Genomic DNA, 16,995 nt, shown 5'->3' with positions numbered 1-16,995 from the left:
TCCCTCACCTCACACGCTTATTTTACAGGTGGGGAAACTGAGGCCCAGACAGGGGGCAGGGGCCGGCCTAAAGTTGCACAGCTAGGTGGTAGCAAAGTTGGGATTGAACTCAGGCCTCCCGGCTGCCAGTCCAGGGCTCTTTCTAGCAGCCAATATATTGGCTGTAGCTTCAAAATCTCCCCCCACCCAGGCCCAAATGGTCCCCTCCCTCTCCTCCCACCCCCCCACCCCCCACTACACATAATTCGGGTTATAGCAAAGCATATTGAACTCCAGATTCTCGTCCCAATGCCGCAGGAGCACGAACAGCTGGCGGGCGGCCGCCTTGAGCGTGCCCCGCGTGCGGCCCTCGGGCACCTCCTGCTGTTCCAGCCACGAGTTGGCTTTCGCGGCCACCAGCTCCCACTCTACAAAGTAGGAGGCCGAGCTGTGCTCCAGCCACGCCAGCGCCACCACCGTAGCCCAAAGCTTCCCTGTGTGTTCGATCGCAGCCCTGGTCTCCCAGCCTGGCTTGCCCCCCACCAGAGGCTCTGGGGAGAAGCCATCACAGGACGGGTGCTGGGCCGAGGGGCTGGCGGTGCACAGCTGGGGACTTGGGGTCTTGGGCTCAGGCTGGCGGGTGAGGGGCACTCGGTGGCAGGTGAAGGGTGAGGTCCACTTGAGCTTCTCCATGGGGACGTGGATGGCCTCGCAGAAGGCTTGGTTGAGCAGGAAGGCTCCGGAGGCCAGCTGCAGAGACACCTGTGTGGGGGGAGCCCCTCAGTGGGCCTCAAACTTTTCAGCCTGTGCAGCCCCGGGCTGGGCAAAAGCCTGGGTCCACACCGCCCGCCTGCTCATCCCCCCCAGCCTGCCCCTCCTGCCTGGGAGACCTGAGGGGTACCCAGGCCAATTAAGCCTCTCAGGATTGCCTGGTTCCTGGTCTGTGTCCCCACAAGACACTTAGTGCCATGAACTTAGGGACTCTGTTCATCCAGTTCAAGGTTGTCTCCCAGGGTCTAGCACTGTGCCTGGCTCAACAAATAGTTACCGTAAGCACAGTGCTGTGCTGCTCAGGATATTTGGAAATTCAAAGTGACACTATGCCTCGGGAGTGTAGGGACTGGGGCTGTGCGGTGAAAAGCTCACACCGCGTCCATCTCCCAGCACCCTCTGATCCCCAGATATGCTGGGGCCAGGCCCCTTTGTTCCTCAATTCAGAGACGCCCCCGCCAGACCTGGGCACCTCACCCTGCCCGCAGCACGCCGGGCTGTCTGCAGAGCCGCTTACTAAACACATCGCGTGTCCTTGGGGTGTTAATGTTACTCACTTGTGAGCTATTCCAAGGCTTATTTTTATGTCTTGAAAAATAAACACACATAGATGGTGGAGTAGAATGCAAAATTCCTGTGAATTTTTAAAGCAAAGACAGCGGATTGCAAAGAATGTTCACGATGCTGGTGCTGGATTCGAGCGACACTCTGAGGCCCCAGGCCCTTTCCCTGTTGGCTACTTGGGTGGGAAGGTGTAGGTCTTCTTCCCTTTGTGAAGGGGGAGGGGTGGGCAGGAGGCTCACAGGAAGGCCCCTCGGGGAGTGTGGGGGGCTGAGGTCTGGGGTCTGGGGCCACTCACCAGCGGAATGTAGTCGAAGTTCTGGCTCCCTGGGGTTGGCTCCGGAGCCTTGGTCAGCGGCTTGCTCAGGAAGCCCTTGGCTGCTCGAGTCAGCAGCCTGGACTTGTGCAGATTCAGCCTGTGTGGGGGGAACCGGGGACAGGTGGCCGTAGCTGCCCCCATGGTGTCCCTGGGAATCTCCCCCCTCCCCCCGTGCTCACTCAGCAGCTTCTGAAAGTCAGGGCCAGAAAGAATGTGACAGATGGCTTCCTCCGACCTCCTCATTTGACAGCTGGGGAAACTGAGGCCCAGGGAGGGAGGTTTGCATTTCCCGAGACATTCAGTGAGTTAGCGGCAGCCTGGACGAGGAACGTCCCGTATTCTTCTTCTGACCCCCCTCTGATCATGTATTCCTTTCAGCCCCGGGGGTCAGAGAGTCTTGGGGCAGCCCTCCCAGGGGATTTGCACCTGCATAGAGACCATGGACGTGTGGGGGCTTCTGCTGTGTGATGATGGGAAGATGGTGATATTTCTGGGTAGGGAGCCTCCTGGATCCCTTTCGGATTGTTCGTTTTTGTCTAATGTCAGGCTGGGCCTGCTTTCTGCCTTTCACGCTAGGGGTGGCCCCAGGGAAGCTGATCCCACATACCTGGATCCAAAGAGACTCTCTGAGGCCTTCAAGGAAGACAGGGTATTGGTGGCCAGACTGCGCAGGGGACCTGGAGAGCCACAGAATGACAGTTGGGACCTGACAGATGACCCTGTCCAATGGCTCACTCCCCAGCTGGGAAACAGTGACCCAGAACGGGGCAGGGTCCTGCCTAGGTCCCTAGGGATCCACGCTGATCATTAGGCTGTTTTTATTTATTTATTTATTAAAAAATTTTTTTTAAATGTTTATCTTTATTTTTGAGACAGAGAGAGACAGAGCATGAGTGGGGGAGAGGCAGAGAGAGAGGGAGACACAGAATCTGAAGCAGGCTCCAGGCTCTGAGCTGTCAGCACAGAGCCTGATGCGGGGCTTGAACTCACAGACCACGAGATCATGACCTGAGCTGAAGTCGGACGCTCAAACGACTGAGCCACCCAGGCGCCCCTCATTAGGCTGTTTTTGACCCAGGTGGTGTGGGGAAGGGTGAAACATGTGTGTCCACATATAAGAAATAGGCCTCCAAGTTTCCTTGGCTGGCGGCCGCTGGTATCTTCTGGAAGGTTACCCGTGGGGGCAGTGACAGTTTCTCATCAGCCCCCCTCACCCCCGAGTGGGGATACTGAGCTTCCTTCCCTGGAATATTGCTGGAGGATTCTAAGCAGAGTTAGGTTCTAGAATGCTCCCTCCGCTGGGAATTGGGAGGTCTGATTCCAGGCCTCGTGTTGTCACTAACTTGCTGTGTGACCTTGGGGAAGTCACTTCACCTCTCTTAATCTTAGTTTCCATGTCTTTCAATTAAGGATACTTATCTCACACAGTGGCATTTTGAGGAATAAATAAACCACCAAAGACTTTGTTGGGCTAACACTCTCCTGGCTCAAGGATCAATCACTCCACTATCTTAATGAAAGAGACAGCTGACTGCCTACTCACCTTCCGAAGCAGGATGCTTCTCGCGGCCCGGGGATGTGGTCTCTCTGAAGGGTGCACTGGGGCTTTCCTCCACATCTACAACAGAGGAACCGGTGAGGCCTGAGCCCCCTGGGCCCTCCCTTTCCCCACCTCTCCTGCCCCCCAAGGAAAGCGAGGGCAAGAATTCACAGTCCCTGGGGGGTAAGTTGGACGAGCAAGGCCAGGGTTTCCATCCCTGTTTTATGGTCCTTCGTCTTCCAAAGATAACACCATCGCTCCACCGTAAGAGTCAGAGAAGCCTGGGTTCAAATCCCAACTCACCCATTGACTAGCTGTGTGACCTTGGGAAAGTTACTTCCTTTATAAACTGAGGTCGCAAATTGAGGATAATAGTATCTACCTCGCAGTGTTGTCTTAGGGATCAAGGGAGACAATACACAGATGATGGTGCCAGGTGCCTGGCCCATGGTAAGTGCTCAATAAAGCCCTGAGCTCAGACCCAGCAGAGAAATGCAAGCAGGCCGGGGGCCTGAGGGTGGGGGGCGAGGTGGGCATTCGCTCACCAGGTCTGTGCCTCACTGAGAAGGGGCTCCTGCCAGCTCTCCAGAAGGCACGAGAACATGGCACTAACTTGTCAGAGGGCTCTGAGCCTCAGTTTCCCCTTCTGTAAAATGGGGATAATAACTGAACATAGCTGGTTCAAAATGCATACTCACGGTGCTTATTCTTATGATTGTTTCAAGGGCTGGACAGCGATGGGCAATATACCATAAGGGAATTTCCAAAATATGGAAAAAGCTTCATGCATAAATGTTTATCAAAGCCTCTATGTCCCCTAGGAGGCCATTAGTGGCTCTGTGAGGGCCAGGAAGATCCGTTTATCGCTGGGGGTGCGGGAATAGCACAACAGTGCACCAGTGACTGAACGCCTGAGTGACAGAGGCACTGGCAGGCAACATGGCAGTTAGCCTCATGGCTCTGGAGCCAGACACTGCCTGGGTTCAAGTCCCGTCTCTACCAGCTGTGTGACATTGAGTAAGTCACTTAACTCCTCTGAGCCTCAGTCTCCTCATTTCTCAATGAGGAAGAGAAACCGTGTCAGATAATTAGAACAGTGGCCAGCACACAGAAAGTTCTCAGGAAATGTCAGCCATTGTCATCCTTGGGGAGGGAAAGGGCTTGGGATAGAGTCAGAGTGTAGAAGTTATAGACACTTGGGTGTGAATCAGAGGTCAACTGAAAAGAAGGTATTTGTGGGGCGCCTGATGGCTCAGCCAGGTAAGTGTCTGATTCTGGATTTTGGCTCCAGTCATGATCTCCCAGTTCATGGGATCGAGCCCAGCATCCAGCTCTGTGCTGACAGCATGGAGCCTGCTTGGGAGTCTCTCTCTCTCTCTCTCTCTCTCTCTCTCTCTCTCTCTCTCCTCCCCATCTCTGCCCCTCTCCTGCTCATGCTCTTTCTCTCTCTCTCTCTCTCAAAAATAAACTTAAAAACATACAAAATTAAAAAAAAAAGAAAAGAAGGGATTTTTGATTTTGAAGGAAGCCATGGGCCACCAAGAACTGAGCTACGGAGAAATGAAAAGGTAGACAGAAATTTCCTCTAGACTGGAAGCCCGGCTTGGTTCAGGGGTTACAGCATGCTCCCCCCAGTTTTGGAGGCTCTGAGGGACCAAAGAAATGGCAGAGCTTTTTAATTCTGGAGTTACACTCTCTTCTACCCCTCACACACTGTTCCTTTTTTAACCCACCAATGTCTGTAAGGACTTTCTAGTCTCTCAGGTAAAAAACAATCAGGATCTGGGTGCCTGGCCTAGTGGTCAGGTGGGACTTCTGACGTCCTTCCCATGCACAGAAGAAGGCAGCAGATCCTCACTGAACATGAGAGGGCACGAAGGAAAGTGTTAGGACCAGTCCAGCAGTTAGGCTGTCTTTGGAGGGACCAAAGGACACACGTACATTCAAGACATGCAGGGTGAAAGCGATCCCGTGAATTAGTGCAAGGTCACAAAAGGGTCGAATCATGAATGTTTAAGGACCCAAGCTGTAGGCACAAGGAAATCAGGCGAAGGTGGAAAGGAAGCTTTGGGAATCCTGACAGAAGCAGATGGTAGGACCCAACCAGATGAAACTGCCTCTTTGTTCCTGGCTTTCCCCCTGGTTTGTTAGCTTTCTTGGCATTTGCTGCCTGGGAGGACTCGGGAGACTGGAGTCAGAGAACAGCCACCGGCTTGGCAAACCGTGAAGGGGGAGACGTGGAGGGATGGCGCGGGCATGCAGGTGCCCCGCAGCTCGCTCTGCAAGGCTGTGTTGATGGTGGCATGCTTGGGCCATGCTGAGCCTCGGGGAGCCCGGGAGGCCTGGCCTCACCCAGGCCCTGTGAGGACCCAGAGTGCAGACTCAGAGACTGGCCTCCGCGGCCTTGGACACGGGGCCCAGGCTTCAGAGCACGCCTGAGGCAGCTCTTACTCAGGTTCTGGAATTTGCCATCTCCTGCTGCCGAGTATTCCCTGAGGAGGGTCTGGGACCGTCTGAAGCCGGCAGAGGTTCCCCTCCACTGTCGGGTCAGGACCTGAGAGCTGACCATCCGCCATGCAGCACCTTCACGAGGACAAGGAGAAGGGGGTCAGATGGGTACCGTTGTGTCAGTCCTTTGCCTCTCCCCCGAGGCTAGCGGGAATGATTCTGGCTTCAGTCTGTCACTTATCCAAAGGCAGAGAGACATTTTACAAGGCAAGACCGTGAGCTTTGGAGCCAGAATGACCTGGATTTGAACCTCAGCCCCATCTCTTAGCAGCTGGATGGGGTGCTCACCACTCTGTGCCTCAGTTTTCTTATCTAGAAAATGGGGATAATAGCCTTGCTGGGTACATGCTATTGCTGAGCTAGCGTTCAGAAAGCAGCAATGTTTTCTAGTTAGTTAAAAGGCTGGTTTTCTCAGGAACACCCCATTTTCCTTCTCTCTTAGTTTACTGTCCCAGAGACTGAGGTCCCAGTTCCCCTCCCACAGGGAAGGCCCCTGAAGTCCTAGGGCCCCACCAATGGGGGATGGGTAGAAGACAGATGAAACTATAGCACCCTCGAGTATGTTTTGGGGAACCCCACTTTTGGAGAACACTAGTCTGTAAATTATGTCTTAAAAAATACCAAGGAGTTCTATGGGGAGGTAAATTTAGAAGATGCAAACTTCGGTCCATTCTCTGAGCCTTCTGATGTAGATTAACGTACTAAAAAAGGCTCTGACAAGTTCTGCAATCAAAAGTTCCAAGCTTAATCCAGTGGTTCCTAAATGTATTTCCTAACTAGTACTTCCTAGTTTTGTGCTGAATGGCCATGAACGGCACGTGGAACTAGGGTACTGATTTCCTGGAGCACACTTTGGGAGGTACTGATCCAGGTCTTAAGGGGCTGGGGACTTGGGTTAAGACGTGGGCCAGGTCCCCAAACCTTACAGGCTGTGGGCTACAGACAGTAGGAGGACAGTCTGAGATGGGAGGGGAGGGAGAGACATCCTGAATGTCATTCAGGATGACAAAAGCCCGGTGAATGAGAATGCCCAGTGGAGGAGCAGCCTGGGCTTCTGGCCAGAACCTGAAATGAGACATCTGAAAGAGGGAACGGGTCATTGATTATTTTGGTACCACAGATGAAAAACAGCAGGGGGAGTGGGGTGGGAGGGGTGCACAGGAGAAATGAGGAGAGGCACATTTTGTTTTCAAACATTCTTTCAGGAGGTTTGCTAAAGGAAACAAAAAAGAAAGAAAAAAAAGAAAATGGAGGTGCAGCGGACGGAAAAATGAAATATAAGAAAGAAAAAGTACATATAGTTTATGCCCCTATGGAGAGTAACTCACCAAAAAAAAAAAAAAAAAAAAACCAAAAAACAAAAAACACACAAACAAAAACCAAAAACCAAAAAACCTAGAATAATTCCCTGAAGAGAGAATCTTTCCTTGTCTATGAGCCCGGCAGCATTTAGAAAGATAAGTAGCATGCAGTGTTGGGGAAGGAAGATTTCTGAACAACCTCTGGGCAGGGTCAGTTTTGCACGATACATCACAGTTTTCAACGGGCAGAACTTTGGATGTGCACTCTTACTTCTGAGAGTTAATTGGTCCCAAGGAGATAACCAGACAGGGGCATAAAGGTGTTTTTTGCACCGTAATTTACAATAATCAAAAGGGGGTTAAACTGAAGGTCTAATAACACAGGGCTGGTGAAATAGGTTCTGATAAACCTTAAGAGGCGGCGGAGAGGAGCAGGAGGGAACACAAGCTGGAGGCAGATCGCTGGGATTCAAAGCCTGGCTCTGCCCCTCCCTGCTGTGTGACCTTGGGCAAGTAACTTAACTCCCTCTGCCTCTGTCTTCCCATCTGTAAAGTCGGGGGGGGGGGGGGGGCTCATAACAACATCTGGTTTGCAGCGCTGTTTTGAGAATTAAGTCATTTGCTGTAAAGTGCTTTGGGATGCTGTCTAACTGGCTGTTACAATGATGAAAGTAGAAAACCCTGCAGGTATTAAAATGGTGATATAGATTCAGCTTCGTGGAAAGATATTTTCTACACCCATAGTTTGGAAAATGTTGCGCATATTGGTATGATCCAATTCATGAAAAAATTATCTGTCTTTTGATTTCTCTACATGTAGATATTCATAGAAGTCTGGAAGGATGGTCACACCAAGGAAGTAATTAGTACTCATTTCTGGAGGACTGTCAGTTCCAAGCACTTTTATTTATTTTAGGTCTTTCTGTATTTTGGAACTTTCTCCAGTGAGCACACATTGTTCCAGTTGGAAAAATACAATAAAATCATATTCACTTGGTGGGAAAAAGGGAGTGGGGTGGTTTCATGGCCTTCTGCAGAGCAGTGAGAAGGGGGCTCATGCGCCCCCCACCCTACGGTGACCAAGTCATCTGCCAGGGGCCCCTTTTGCTTCTAGGTCATTCCTTGTACTCCTCTCGGTAGGCCTATGCTCCTTTGTGTCTCAGTTCCCCTTTGCTGGCCAAGGGGGGCACTGTTTGTTCCTCAGGCATGCCCCAGCCACCCATCCGCCTTACCAGAGTTGGGGTACCCCACCACGGTGGGCAGGTACCGGCTCTCGCTCACGTCCACAGGAACAAAGGCCGTGTATTTGCTGATGATGTTGCAGGCCTTGCTGGTGTGCACAGCGTTTACCTGGTAGCGGCGGCTGGACCCTGCAGAGGGAGAAGTTGGGGGTCAGTGTGCAGGCTCGGAAAGTCCCCCTTGATGTGGAAGTTCTGGAAGCTAAAAGAAGGGCTAGACCAGTGGTCCTCATCTTTGGGATTAAATAAGCCTTTAAGGGGTGCCTGGGTGGCTCAGTTGGTTAAGCATCTGACTCTTGATCTCAGCTCAGGTCATGATCTCAATGGCTGCGTGGGTTTGAGACCCTCATCGGGCTCTGTGCTGGCAGCATGGAGTCTGCTTGGGATTCTCCCCCTCTCCTTGCTCTCTGCCCCTCCCCCACTCGGACTGCTTCTCTCAAAATAAATAAATAAACTTTAAATAAATGAATAAATAAATAAGCCCTTAAAATTGAGGGGATGCCTTGACCTTAGCCCCCACCCCAGATTATTAACCTCTGTCATCATTTCCTAAAAGGACATTTTATTTTCAACGTTTTTTTTTAATTTATTTTTGGGACAGAGAGAGACAGAGCATGAACGGGGGAGGGGCAGAGAGAGGGAGACACAGAATCGGAAACAGGCTCCAGGCTCTGAGCCATCAGCCCAGAGCCCGATGTGGGGCTTGAACTCACGGACCGCGAGATCGTGACCTGGCTGAAGTCGGACACTTAACCGACTGCGCCACCCAGGCGCCCCTCCTAAAAGGACATTTTAATGTCAAAGAGGTAAGACGTCTTAAGACAAAAAAGATAGTTACACTCCTTAAATAATTTCAGCATTATTAAAAAAATCTTCTAGGGGCGCCTGTCTGGTTTGGTCTACTGAGCATGTGACTCTTGATCTTCGGGTTGTGAGTTCAAGCCCCATGTTGGGTGTAGGGATTACTTAAAAATAAAATCTCAAAACCCCCCCCCCCCCAAACCTTTCTGTTGTCTGTATTTTCCATTTTCATTTTGCAGCTATCTGGTAAAAACTTTGTAGCAGGACTTTGCAGTTTCCCTGACTGGGTGGGGACCCCTGGTCTGGCCCATTGGGACAATCTTGCTGAGAAGAATGAAAACTAGAGAGGGAGAGGGGCGAACACAGGGTCACACAGCGAGTCAGTGATGGATCTGAATCCAAGATGGTCTGACCCCAAAGCCCAAGCCCTTTCCATGGAACAGGTGAGCAGTCTCTGGCTTGCTGCCTCCAGAGGGCTGTCTGTGTGAGGATCCAAGGAGATAAAAGGAGTACAAGTGCTTCATAAACTGTAAGGTGAGGTGCTCATGGAAAGAAAACGATGATATATATTAAACGAAAGTACAAATAATATAAAATATAAGCAATACATTATTGTATAAACAAAGCATGAACCTATAAACAAGTACTATTCTCTATATCTATCTATTCTCTTAAGTGTGCACCACCCTGATCCCAGGAGTCACCATCTTAGGAAAGTTTGTCCCACTTCCTGAGCTAAATTAGCTCCCCTCCCATCCCGTTATAGGATTTCTTGGATCCCTGTATTTCTTAATAGCACTTAGGACAAATGCACTCAATTAATTGTGTGTATAATTATTTGATTGATGTTGGGTTCCTGGCTAGTCCTTGTCAATCAAGCACTCGTAAGTAAGGGTAGGAATTGTGGTGGTCATCGCACTGTTCAGCTTCGAGCCTGGCCCCCCGCTGATCCAAAATCAATAAAATGGCCTTGATGAGTGAGGGAGTGGACCGACTGGGTTTGGGGGGGGCGGTTTCCCTAAGAAGGTGCGTCCCAGGGGAGCGGGTCAGGTGGGACAGGGCTGGCTCCATCGTTCTGTCTCTGGAGCCCTACAGGGGGCGCTGTAAGGGGAAGCCGTGGGGAGTGAGGGGGAATGGGGGACCTGTAGTAGAGGGGAAGAAGGAAAGAGAGGAAAGGACGGATCACCGGAGGGGGTGAGAGGGGTGGAGGAGTCCCTGGGGAGGAGAAGGTGGCTGGGGGATGGGGGCTGATCAGGAGAGGATGGAACACCTGGCTGTGTGTGTGGGCGGGGGGAGGTGGAGGGAGGGCTGGGGGGTTGGGGGAGAGGAGAGGCACTTGGAGGCTGCAGTGTAGGGAGAAGAGGTGGAGCATAGACTATGGCAGCTGTGGGAAGATGGAAAGAGCTGAAGCCAGGGGAAGGGAGCAGATCTCCGGGTGGGTGGGCCGGGAGGGCGACGGGGCTGCAGAACGCGGCAGCTGGGAGGGGGCGGATCATGGTGGGAAGAGTGGGATGGGCATTGGGCGGGGCTGCGGGGAGGGGGCGGATCGTGGTGGGAGGAGTGGGATGGGCATTGGGCGGGGCTGCGGGGAGGGGGCAGATCATGGTGGGAGGGGTGGGATGGACATTGGGCGGGGCTGCGGGGAGGGGGCGGATCATGGTGGGAGGAGTGGGATGGGCATTGGGCGGGGCTGCGGGGAGGGGGCAGATCATGGTGGGAGGAGTGGGATGGGCATTGGGCGGGGCTGCGGGGAGGGGGCGGATCATGGTGGGAAGAGTGGGATGGGCATTGGGCGGGGCTGAGAGGAGGGGCTCCGGGAGGGCAGATCGGAGTACGCAGGCCGCGGGGCTCACCTTGCTCGATCTCGTTCTCGCGCTCCGCCAGCTGCTCGAAGTCGCGGATGATGGCGCGGGCCGCCAGGTGGTGGAAGGTCTCGCTCCACAGGTCGGCCTCGTGTGCCCCTCCCCTCTCCGGGCCGGGGGGCCCCAGCTCAAAGCTCACTTCCCACTGCAAACGTTGGCTGTCGCGCAGGCCCTTGACCACGGCCTTGCCCAGCACCGGGCCTGGGGTAGGGGGCCTGCTGGGACTGACCCGATCCTCGGACTCGGCCAGGGGTTCCCAGTCCGAGGACGTCTCGGTCTCGAAGGTGGAAGGGTGATGGGACGGTTCTGCGAGTGGAGGGACAAGCAGGTGGGGCTCTGGGCTGGGGCACGGAGGGTCAATCCCTAGGGACATCATTCCTCCCCAGGGCGCAGACATCCCTGAGCAAGTACTGTCTTCCCCCGACCCTCCCCACCTCAATGAACACAGGATTCCTTCCCTAGGGCAGCTGGAGGGTATGGCTTCTCCCCAAAATGGGGCAGACCCACCTCCCAGGAATCCAGTACTTGAGGTGGCCAGATAGAATGGTGTGGGGACACTTGGGCGCAAGAATGCAGCCTCAGGGACATCTGGGATCCTCACAGCCAGCCCAAGGGCTAGGTTGATTGGGAGAGTGAGGTTCTCTGGCAGGAATGGGCAATAACGGATCCTTCTCCCTCAAGGGCACAGAGGAAGGCATTTGCCATCAGTCCTATCATTTGAAGGTGAAGGATTCCTTCCTGTCCCCAGTCAGGTCCTAGACCCTGCAGGCACTTACCCAGGTCCCCAGGGCTACGGCTGTCTGAAACAGGCTTCAGGTTAAACCCAAGATCCGGCTCTTTCATGGGGCTCCAGGTCTGGGTCTCCTGGCTGGAGGGCAGGCTGGGCTGGCAGCCTTGGGGCAGCAGAGATGGCCTGCGGGCACCTGGGCCGCGGAGTTTGGGGCCCTGGCTCAGGTCCGGACCGCTGTTGAGCAAGGGCTAGGAGTGCAAGAGGGAAGGGAGGAGGCTGAGCTCCTGGTGGCTGCCCTCTTCCCTCCACCCCTAGCCACAGCTCTTTCCCTGGGCACTTCAGCTCCTGCGGTTCCCAAGGACACATAACCTACTCTCTACTACCCATGAGGAACCATCAACACAAACAATCCCAAAGCATGGATAAAGCCCAAAGCATGGAAAACCATGGAAAATCACATATCATGGATAATACTCTAAATCCACTTTTTTTTTTTTTTTTGGCCATAAAGTTTAAAACTTTGTGTGTGTGTTGGGAGGAGGCTAAAATTATCAGCGTTTTCCTTATGTCTTCTCATATGTCATGCTTAAAAGGTCTTTCCCACTCAAAAAAACTCTTCTGGAATTTTTATGATTTATTTTTGTTTGCTTAAATCTTTGATTCACATGAAATTTATTTTGGTGTCAAGAAATAGAAATCAGCCTTTTCCTTGATTTTCTGAGTAGTACAGATCTCAACACTGCTTCCTGAATATGGTCCATTCATTCAGTTTCTAGGGTTTATCAGTTCCCTGCCTCTCTCCTGTCAAAGCTCTCATGTACATTTGGTTTTATTTCTGGACTTTCTCTTCTGTTTTGTGCGTTTAATCTGTTCTTGTGCTGGTACAAAAAAAAAAAAAACATCAAAAGGCAAGGGATAAACTGGGAAATATATTTGCAACATGCATGACAAAGATCATTTTCAAGAAAAAGCGCTTGTAAATCACTGGGGCAGGAGGGCAGAGGTAGAATGTGGGTTCAGGGTATCTACAGGCAATTCAAAATGTATCAAATAAACCCATGAAGAAATGTTCTGTTTCATGAGCATTGCTCTAAATTAAAATAAGTTATGATTTTTTTCCGTTTTCCAGATTGGCAAATACTTAAACATTTGATGACACACATTGTGGCTAATTGGGGAGACAGGGTAGGGTCTCTCTTTTGGACTGTCGATGTGGGCGTAAGCCGGTGCACGCCTGTGGGAGGAACCTTTAGCAGTGTGCTATCAACATGAAATGTGCACAGGCTCCTTTGACCCAACAATTCCATTTTCAGAAATTTAATTCTGTGGAATACACAAGGATGCAGATATCTACGTGCACGTACTGTAGATTTGTTGCAGTATTGTTTGTAAAAGTGAAAAATCTGGACCCTGTCAAAAACGTGCATCAATAGGGGTTGACAAATAAGTTATTATGGTAGATCCATACAACGGAACGCCACACAACCCAGAAATCAAAGTGGCAGATCTCTTCCTACCAACGTGGGAAGCTGTCCGAGACGGACATATGTTTGTTTTAAAATCAAACATATTTTAAAAAAGTAACTTGCAACTGTTCGGTATTTTGATTGTGGAGATAGTTACAGGACTATGCGTTTGTCAAAAGTCACAGAACAATTCACCAAGAAGAGGAATTTTACTGTATACAGAAAAGGGAATTAAAAAGGGGCACCTGGATGGCTCCTCCAGTTAAACGCCCGACTTCGGCTTGACTCATGATTTCACTGCTCCTAAGTTTAAGCACCATGTTGGGCTCTCTGCTGTCAGCACAGAGCCCGCTTCAGATCCTCTGTCCCCCCCCCCCCACTCATTGTCTCTCTCTTTCTGCCTCAAAATAAATAAATAAACTTAAAAAAGACATTAACAAAGTAAATCAGAGATTTACTTATGGACTTTGGAGAGATCCAATAATAATTAGATAGATTGGAGATTTATAATGTGATTCTTCAAAACGTGTGTGTGTGTGTGTGTGTGTGTGTTTGTAGTATTTCTGAAAGGAAACACTGAAAATCCAGTGGGTTTGGGCACAGGGAAGGGGTGATGTTAGTTTTACTTTATACCTGACTGCACTGTTTGAGGGTTTTTATTGTAAACTCTGAATGTGTAGTACTTCTGTAATTAAAGAGTATTAATTAAAAATGAATTTTGTGCCTCCGGGAAACTTGCTATGCTTGGTAGGGGGAGCGGATTGGGAGGGCCAAAGGCACTTACAAGGCGAAACAGAGAAAGTGCCTCTTAGGTTTTAAGGTCAACAGTTAACCATGGAATCTTCCTCATCTCTATCAAGTATTTACTGAGAAGAGGACTGTGCCTCTCCATTAGATGGGGACTCCTTAGGGCAGGGGCCGGGGTCCTCCTTCCCGTCTCCTCTGGGGCTGGGGACAGTACAAAGGTGTGGGAGAAGGAAAAGACTGTCGGTCATTGTTAGGATGTCCCTGATGGGAGCTGGTACCCAGCCAGGGCTGCTGGGTCCCAAGGGATCCTTAGTCCCCCTCTCCCATGACAGACTGGGATTCCCCTCACCCCTGCCCCAACATCACAACCACAGCAAGAAACAGACGCTGCTACAGCTTCCATGGTAACAGATTGGTCTAAGATGCAGTCCTTCACCCAGCCAGAGGCTGCAGGGAGTGTGTACGTGTGTGTGCTTGCATATGCATGTGTGTGCGTTTGTACCAGCATGTTGGGGAGAGTCAGACTGGAGAAGCCAAGCAGGGGCTCAGGGAGAGACGAGCAAAGATGGGCCAGAAGCAAGCAGGAGGGAGCAGATGCTAAGCTGCCCAGAGCTCTCACCAGGTAGAGGTGCATCTAAGGGACACCTACTGCATACCAGCTGCTGCTCCAGGGCACTTCATCTCTTATCAGCCATTGCCTGCAAGAGCCTTCCACTACAGTTGGCTCTCAAAAAAATCTGTTGATGGCTGTTATTAGCTCAATCATCTGCACAAGCGATTCTCTCCATTTCACAGAAGGGAAAATCAGGGCTCAGAGAGGGTAAGCAACATGCTTAAGGAGCAGAGTCTGCCTGAGTCCAAGGGTAGTGTCTTCCAACTGGCTAAGCACAGAGAAGGGCCTAGGTGGCTGAGTCTCTGCCCCGGGGGGGAGGGCAGGAGCTTACGGAGGGGCGGGGATGGAGGGGGCGGTGGGTGGCATGGGAGAAGTAATGGCTGCTTTTATGGAACCAGGACCTAATGATGACAAAGCTACATGAAACCCATTCCTAAGAAAATGGGAGAAAGGCATGCAGATAATAAGAAACCCCCAATCTGGTTTAGGACAGTATTTCTCTGGTGACTCTACCCTCTTCCCCAGGGGGATTTGGCAGTGACTGTTTTTGGTTATGGTGGTTGGGGGTGCATTTCAGTTGGTAGAGGCCAGGGCTGCTGCCAAACATTCTACAAAACACAGGACAGCACCGGCCACAAAGAATTATCGTGTCATAGTGCTGAGGCGGAGACACTCTGGTCTAGCTGAATGGCGGGTGACTGGTCCTGCTCTGGCTCTAACTCTGTGATGATCTCTGCCAGGGGTGAATGTGCAACACTTAGGATTTGCAGAAGGTGCAGTGCGATGGAGGGAGGGAAGCAGGAGCTTTGTAGGGAGAGGGTCCTGGGTCGCAGTCCCCCGACTGGCTACATGACCCTGGATAAGTCACTTTACCTTTCTGGCCCTCAATTTCCACATCTGTACAGAGTGGGGGCGGTCAGCTCCCCCACCCGCTTCGATGCTCCCTGCTGGCTGGGAGGTGTTTGTGTGCATGGAATGAGTGATGTCACTGGCCAATGGGTACCATTATTAGAAAGGGGGTCAGGCAGGTGAAGATCCAGAAAAATGAAGAGGAAGTGACTTGTTTGGCAGAATAGGATGTGGCAGAAAAGGCCCCATCCTTGTGGCTGAAGCAGGACACACAGCTCTCTCCCCATCTATGGTCTCCCCCAGCTCCAACTTGCCCTGCTCGGTACCTGCAGATCAATCTGCCACCACGAGGCCTCTGTGCTGGTCTGGTTGGTGAGGTCCTGTGGCTTGGCTTTCCTCAGTGGGTATCTCCTGGCAGGCAATGTGGGGTCACTGGCTGTGGTGGCCCTTGGGGAAGGCTTGTGGTTGGTGATCTGGTTGGTGCTATATGCCCGCCGTCGCTGGGAGAAGTCCAGACCTGGGTAGGGTGGTGACAGGGGAGCCATCAGGGTGGAGAACAGTGGGGAAGGAGAGAGGGGCTTGTATGCTCCTTTCCTGCTTGGAAACGTCTTGCATTTTCTACCTCTTGCCTGGTGAAAGATTTGCAGGTGTCTCGGCTCACCTGGCATTTAAAGCCTTGCCTAATCTGGTCCCAATCCATCCCCCCAGCTACTGTCCTTTCTGCTCCTTCTTCAATGTATTATGTGCTCCAAATATGCCAGATGAGCAATCAGTTGTGTATGTGTTTTCTAGGTGTCACACTTCCACATCTCAGGTCCATTTCTGCTGCCTGGAATCTCCTCTCTTCCCGCTTCTAAGAATCAGTGCCCTCATTATGTCTTTGTTGATATCCTCTACCGATGTGTCTTTCCTTGGGACCCTCACAGCTTGTTAAACTTTCCTGTGGTCCCTGTCACTCCGCTTCTATCAGAGTTAGGGCCAATTGTATCTGTTTCACTAGGCGGAGAGCTTCTGAAGGACAGGAGTCCGCATCTGGGGTATCTTTGCTTCCCAGATCTGTGTTGGGTAGCCTAGCCTTAGTAGGTGATCCCTTCTCTTTCTCTGCCCCTCGTGTGATTCTCTCTCTCTCCACCCTTGCTCACTTGAGCCCCCCCACCAAAGTAAGTAAGTAAATAAATAAATACCTAGGACCAGAAATTAACACCATAAAGAAGCTTTGGGTCCAGACAGCTCTCAGACCCTTTGTCTGTACCCTCCCCCTCTTTCAAGTTTCATGATTTGGCCAAATTGCTTAAAGTCACCAAGCCTCCATTTCATCATCTGAAGATAGGGAGAGCAGTACTCATCTGCACAGCTGCAGTGAGATTGTTTGTATAAAACAGCTTAGCACATAGTAACTGCTCAGTAAAATGTAGCAACCATGGCCTCCCTGGAAGAGAGAGTGGAGCACAGTCTAACCAAGATTGGCGGTGGAGTCTCCGGTGGATGGCTGGGCATCTTTGGGCTGCCTTGGGCTGCAGGGTGCGCCCATGCCCCTGACACAGTCCCTGCTGTCTGGGCTGGGCCCCTCGTCCTGTGAGTGGTAGAAGACAGAGCTGCTGGACTCTTGAGAGTGCAACATGCTGTATCGTCTCCTTTTGTCCTGGAGGGAGGGAGAGAGAAGAGGGCAGAGAGTGAGACTAGGTGTCGGAAAGAACATGTGCAGGGCAG

The 16,995-nt window shown here is 51.6% G+C and overlaps 1 protein-coding gene across 7 annotated transcripts in view; it reads right to left on the bottom strand.

Annotated features, from left to right (window-relative positions):
* Nucleotides 1-234: 234 nt before the first annotated feature.
* Nucleotides 235-16,995, bottom strand: part of VWA5B1 (von Willebrand factor A domain containing 5B1) — a 50,424-nt gene continuing 33,663 nt past the window's right edge. For 6 of the 7 annotated variants that reach the window (XM_053208204.1, XM_053208207.1, XM_053208205.1 and 3 more), the window contains 10 exons: nt 16,744-16,927; nt 15,612-15,802; nt 11,657-11,858; nt 10,872-11,186; nt 8,212-8,349; nt 5,622-5,753; nt 3,174-3,248; nt 2,238-2,307; nt 1,610-1,727; nt 235-741 (listed from right to left, as the gene is read on the bottom strand). In XM_053208204.1, coding sequence (XP_053064179.1) covers nt 235-741; nt 1,610-1,727; nt 2,238-2,307; nt 3,174-3,248; nt 5,622-5,753; nt 8,212-8,349; nt 10,872-11,186; nt 11,657-11,858; nt 15,612-15,802; nt 16,744-16,927 — 1,932 coding nt within the window. The remainder of the gene's footprint in view (nt 742-1,609; nt 1,728-2,237; nt 2,308-3,173; nt 3,249-5,621; nt 5,754-8,211; nt 8,350-10,871; nt 11,187-11,656; nt 11,859-15,611; nt 15,803-16,743; nt 16,928-16,995) is intronic. The other variant, XM_053208211.1, reaches the window with a different exon arrangement.

This window comes from Acinonyx jubatus, chromosome C1 (genome assembly GCF_027475565.1).
Source record: "Acinonyx jubatus isolate Ajub_Pintada_27869175 chromosome C1, VMU_Ajub_asm_v1.0, whole genome shotgun sequence".
Lineage (NCBI taxonomy): Eukaryota > Metazoa > Chordata > Mammalia > Carnivora > Felidae > Acinonyx > Acinonyx jubatus.
This window is presented reverse-complemented; position numbering and strand designations above follow the sequence as displayed.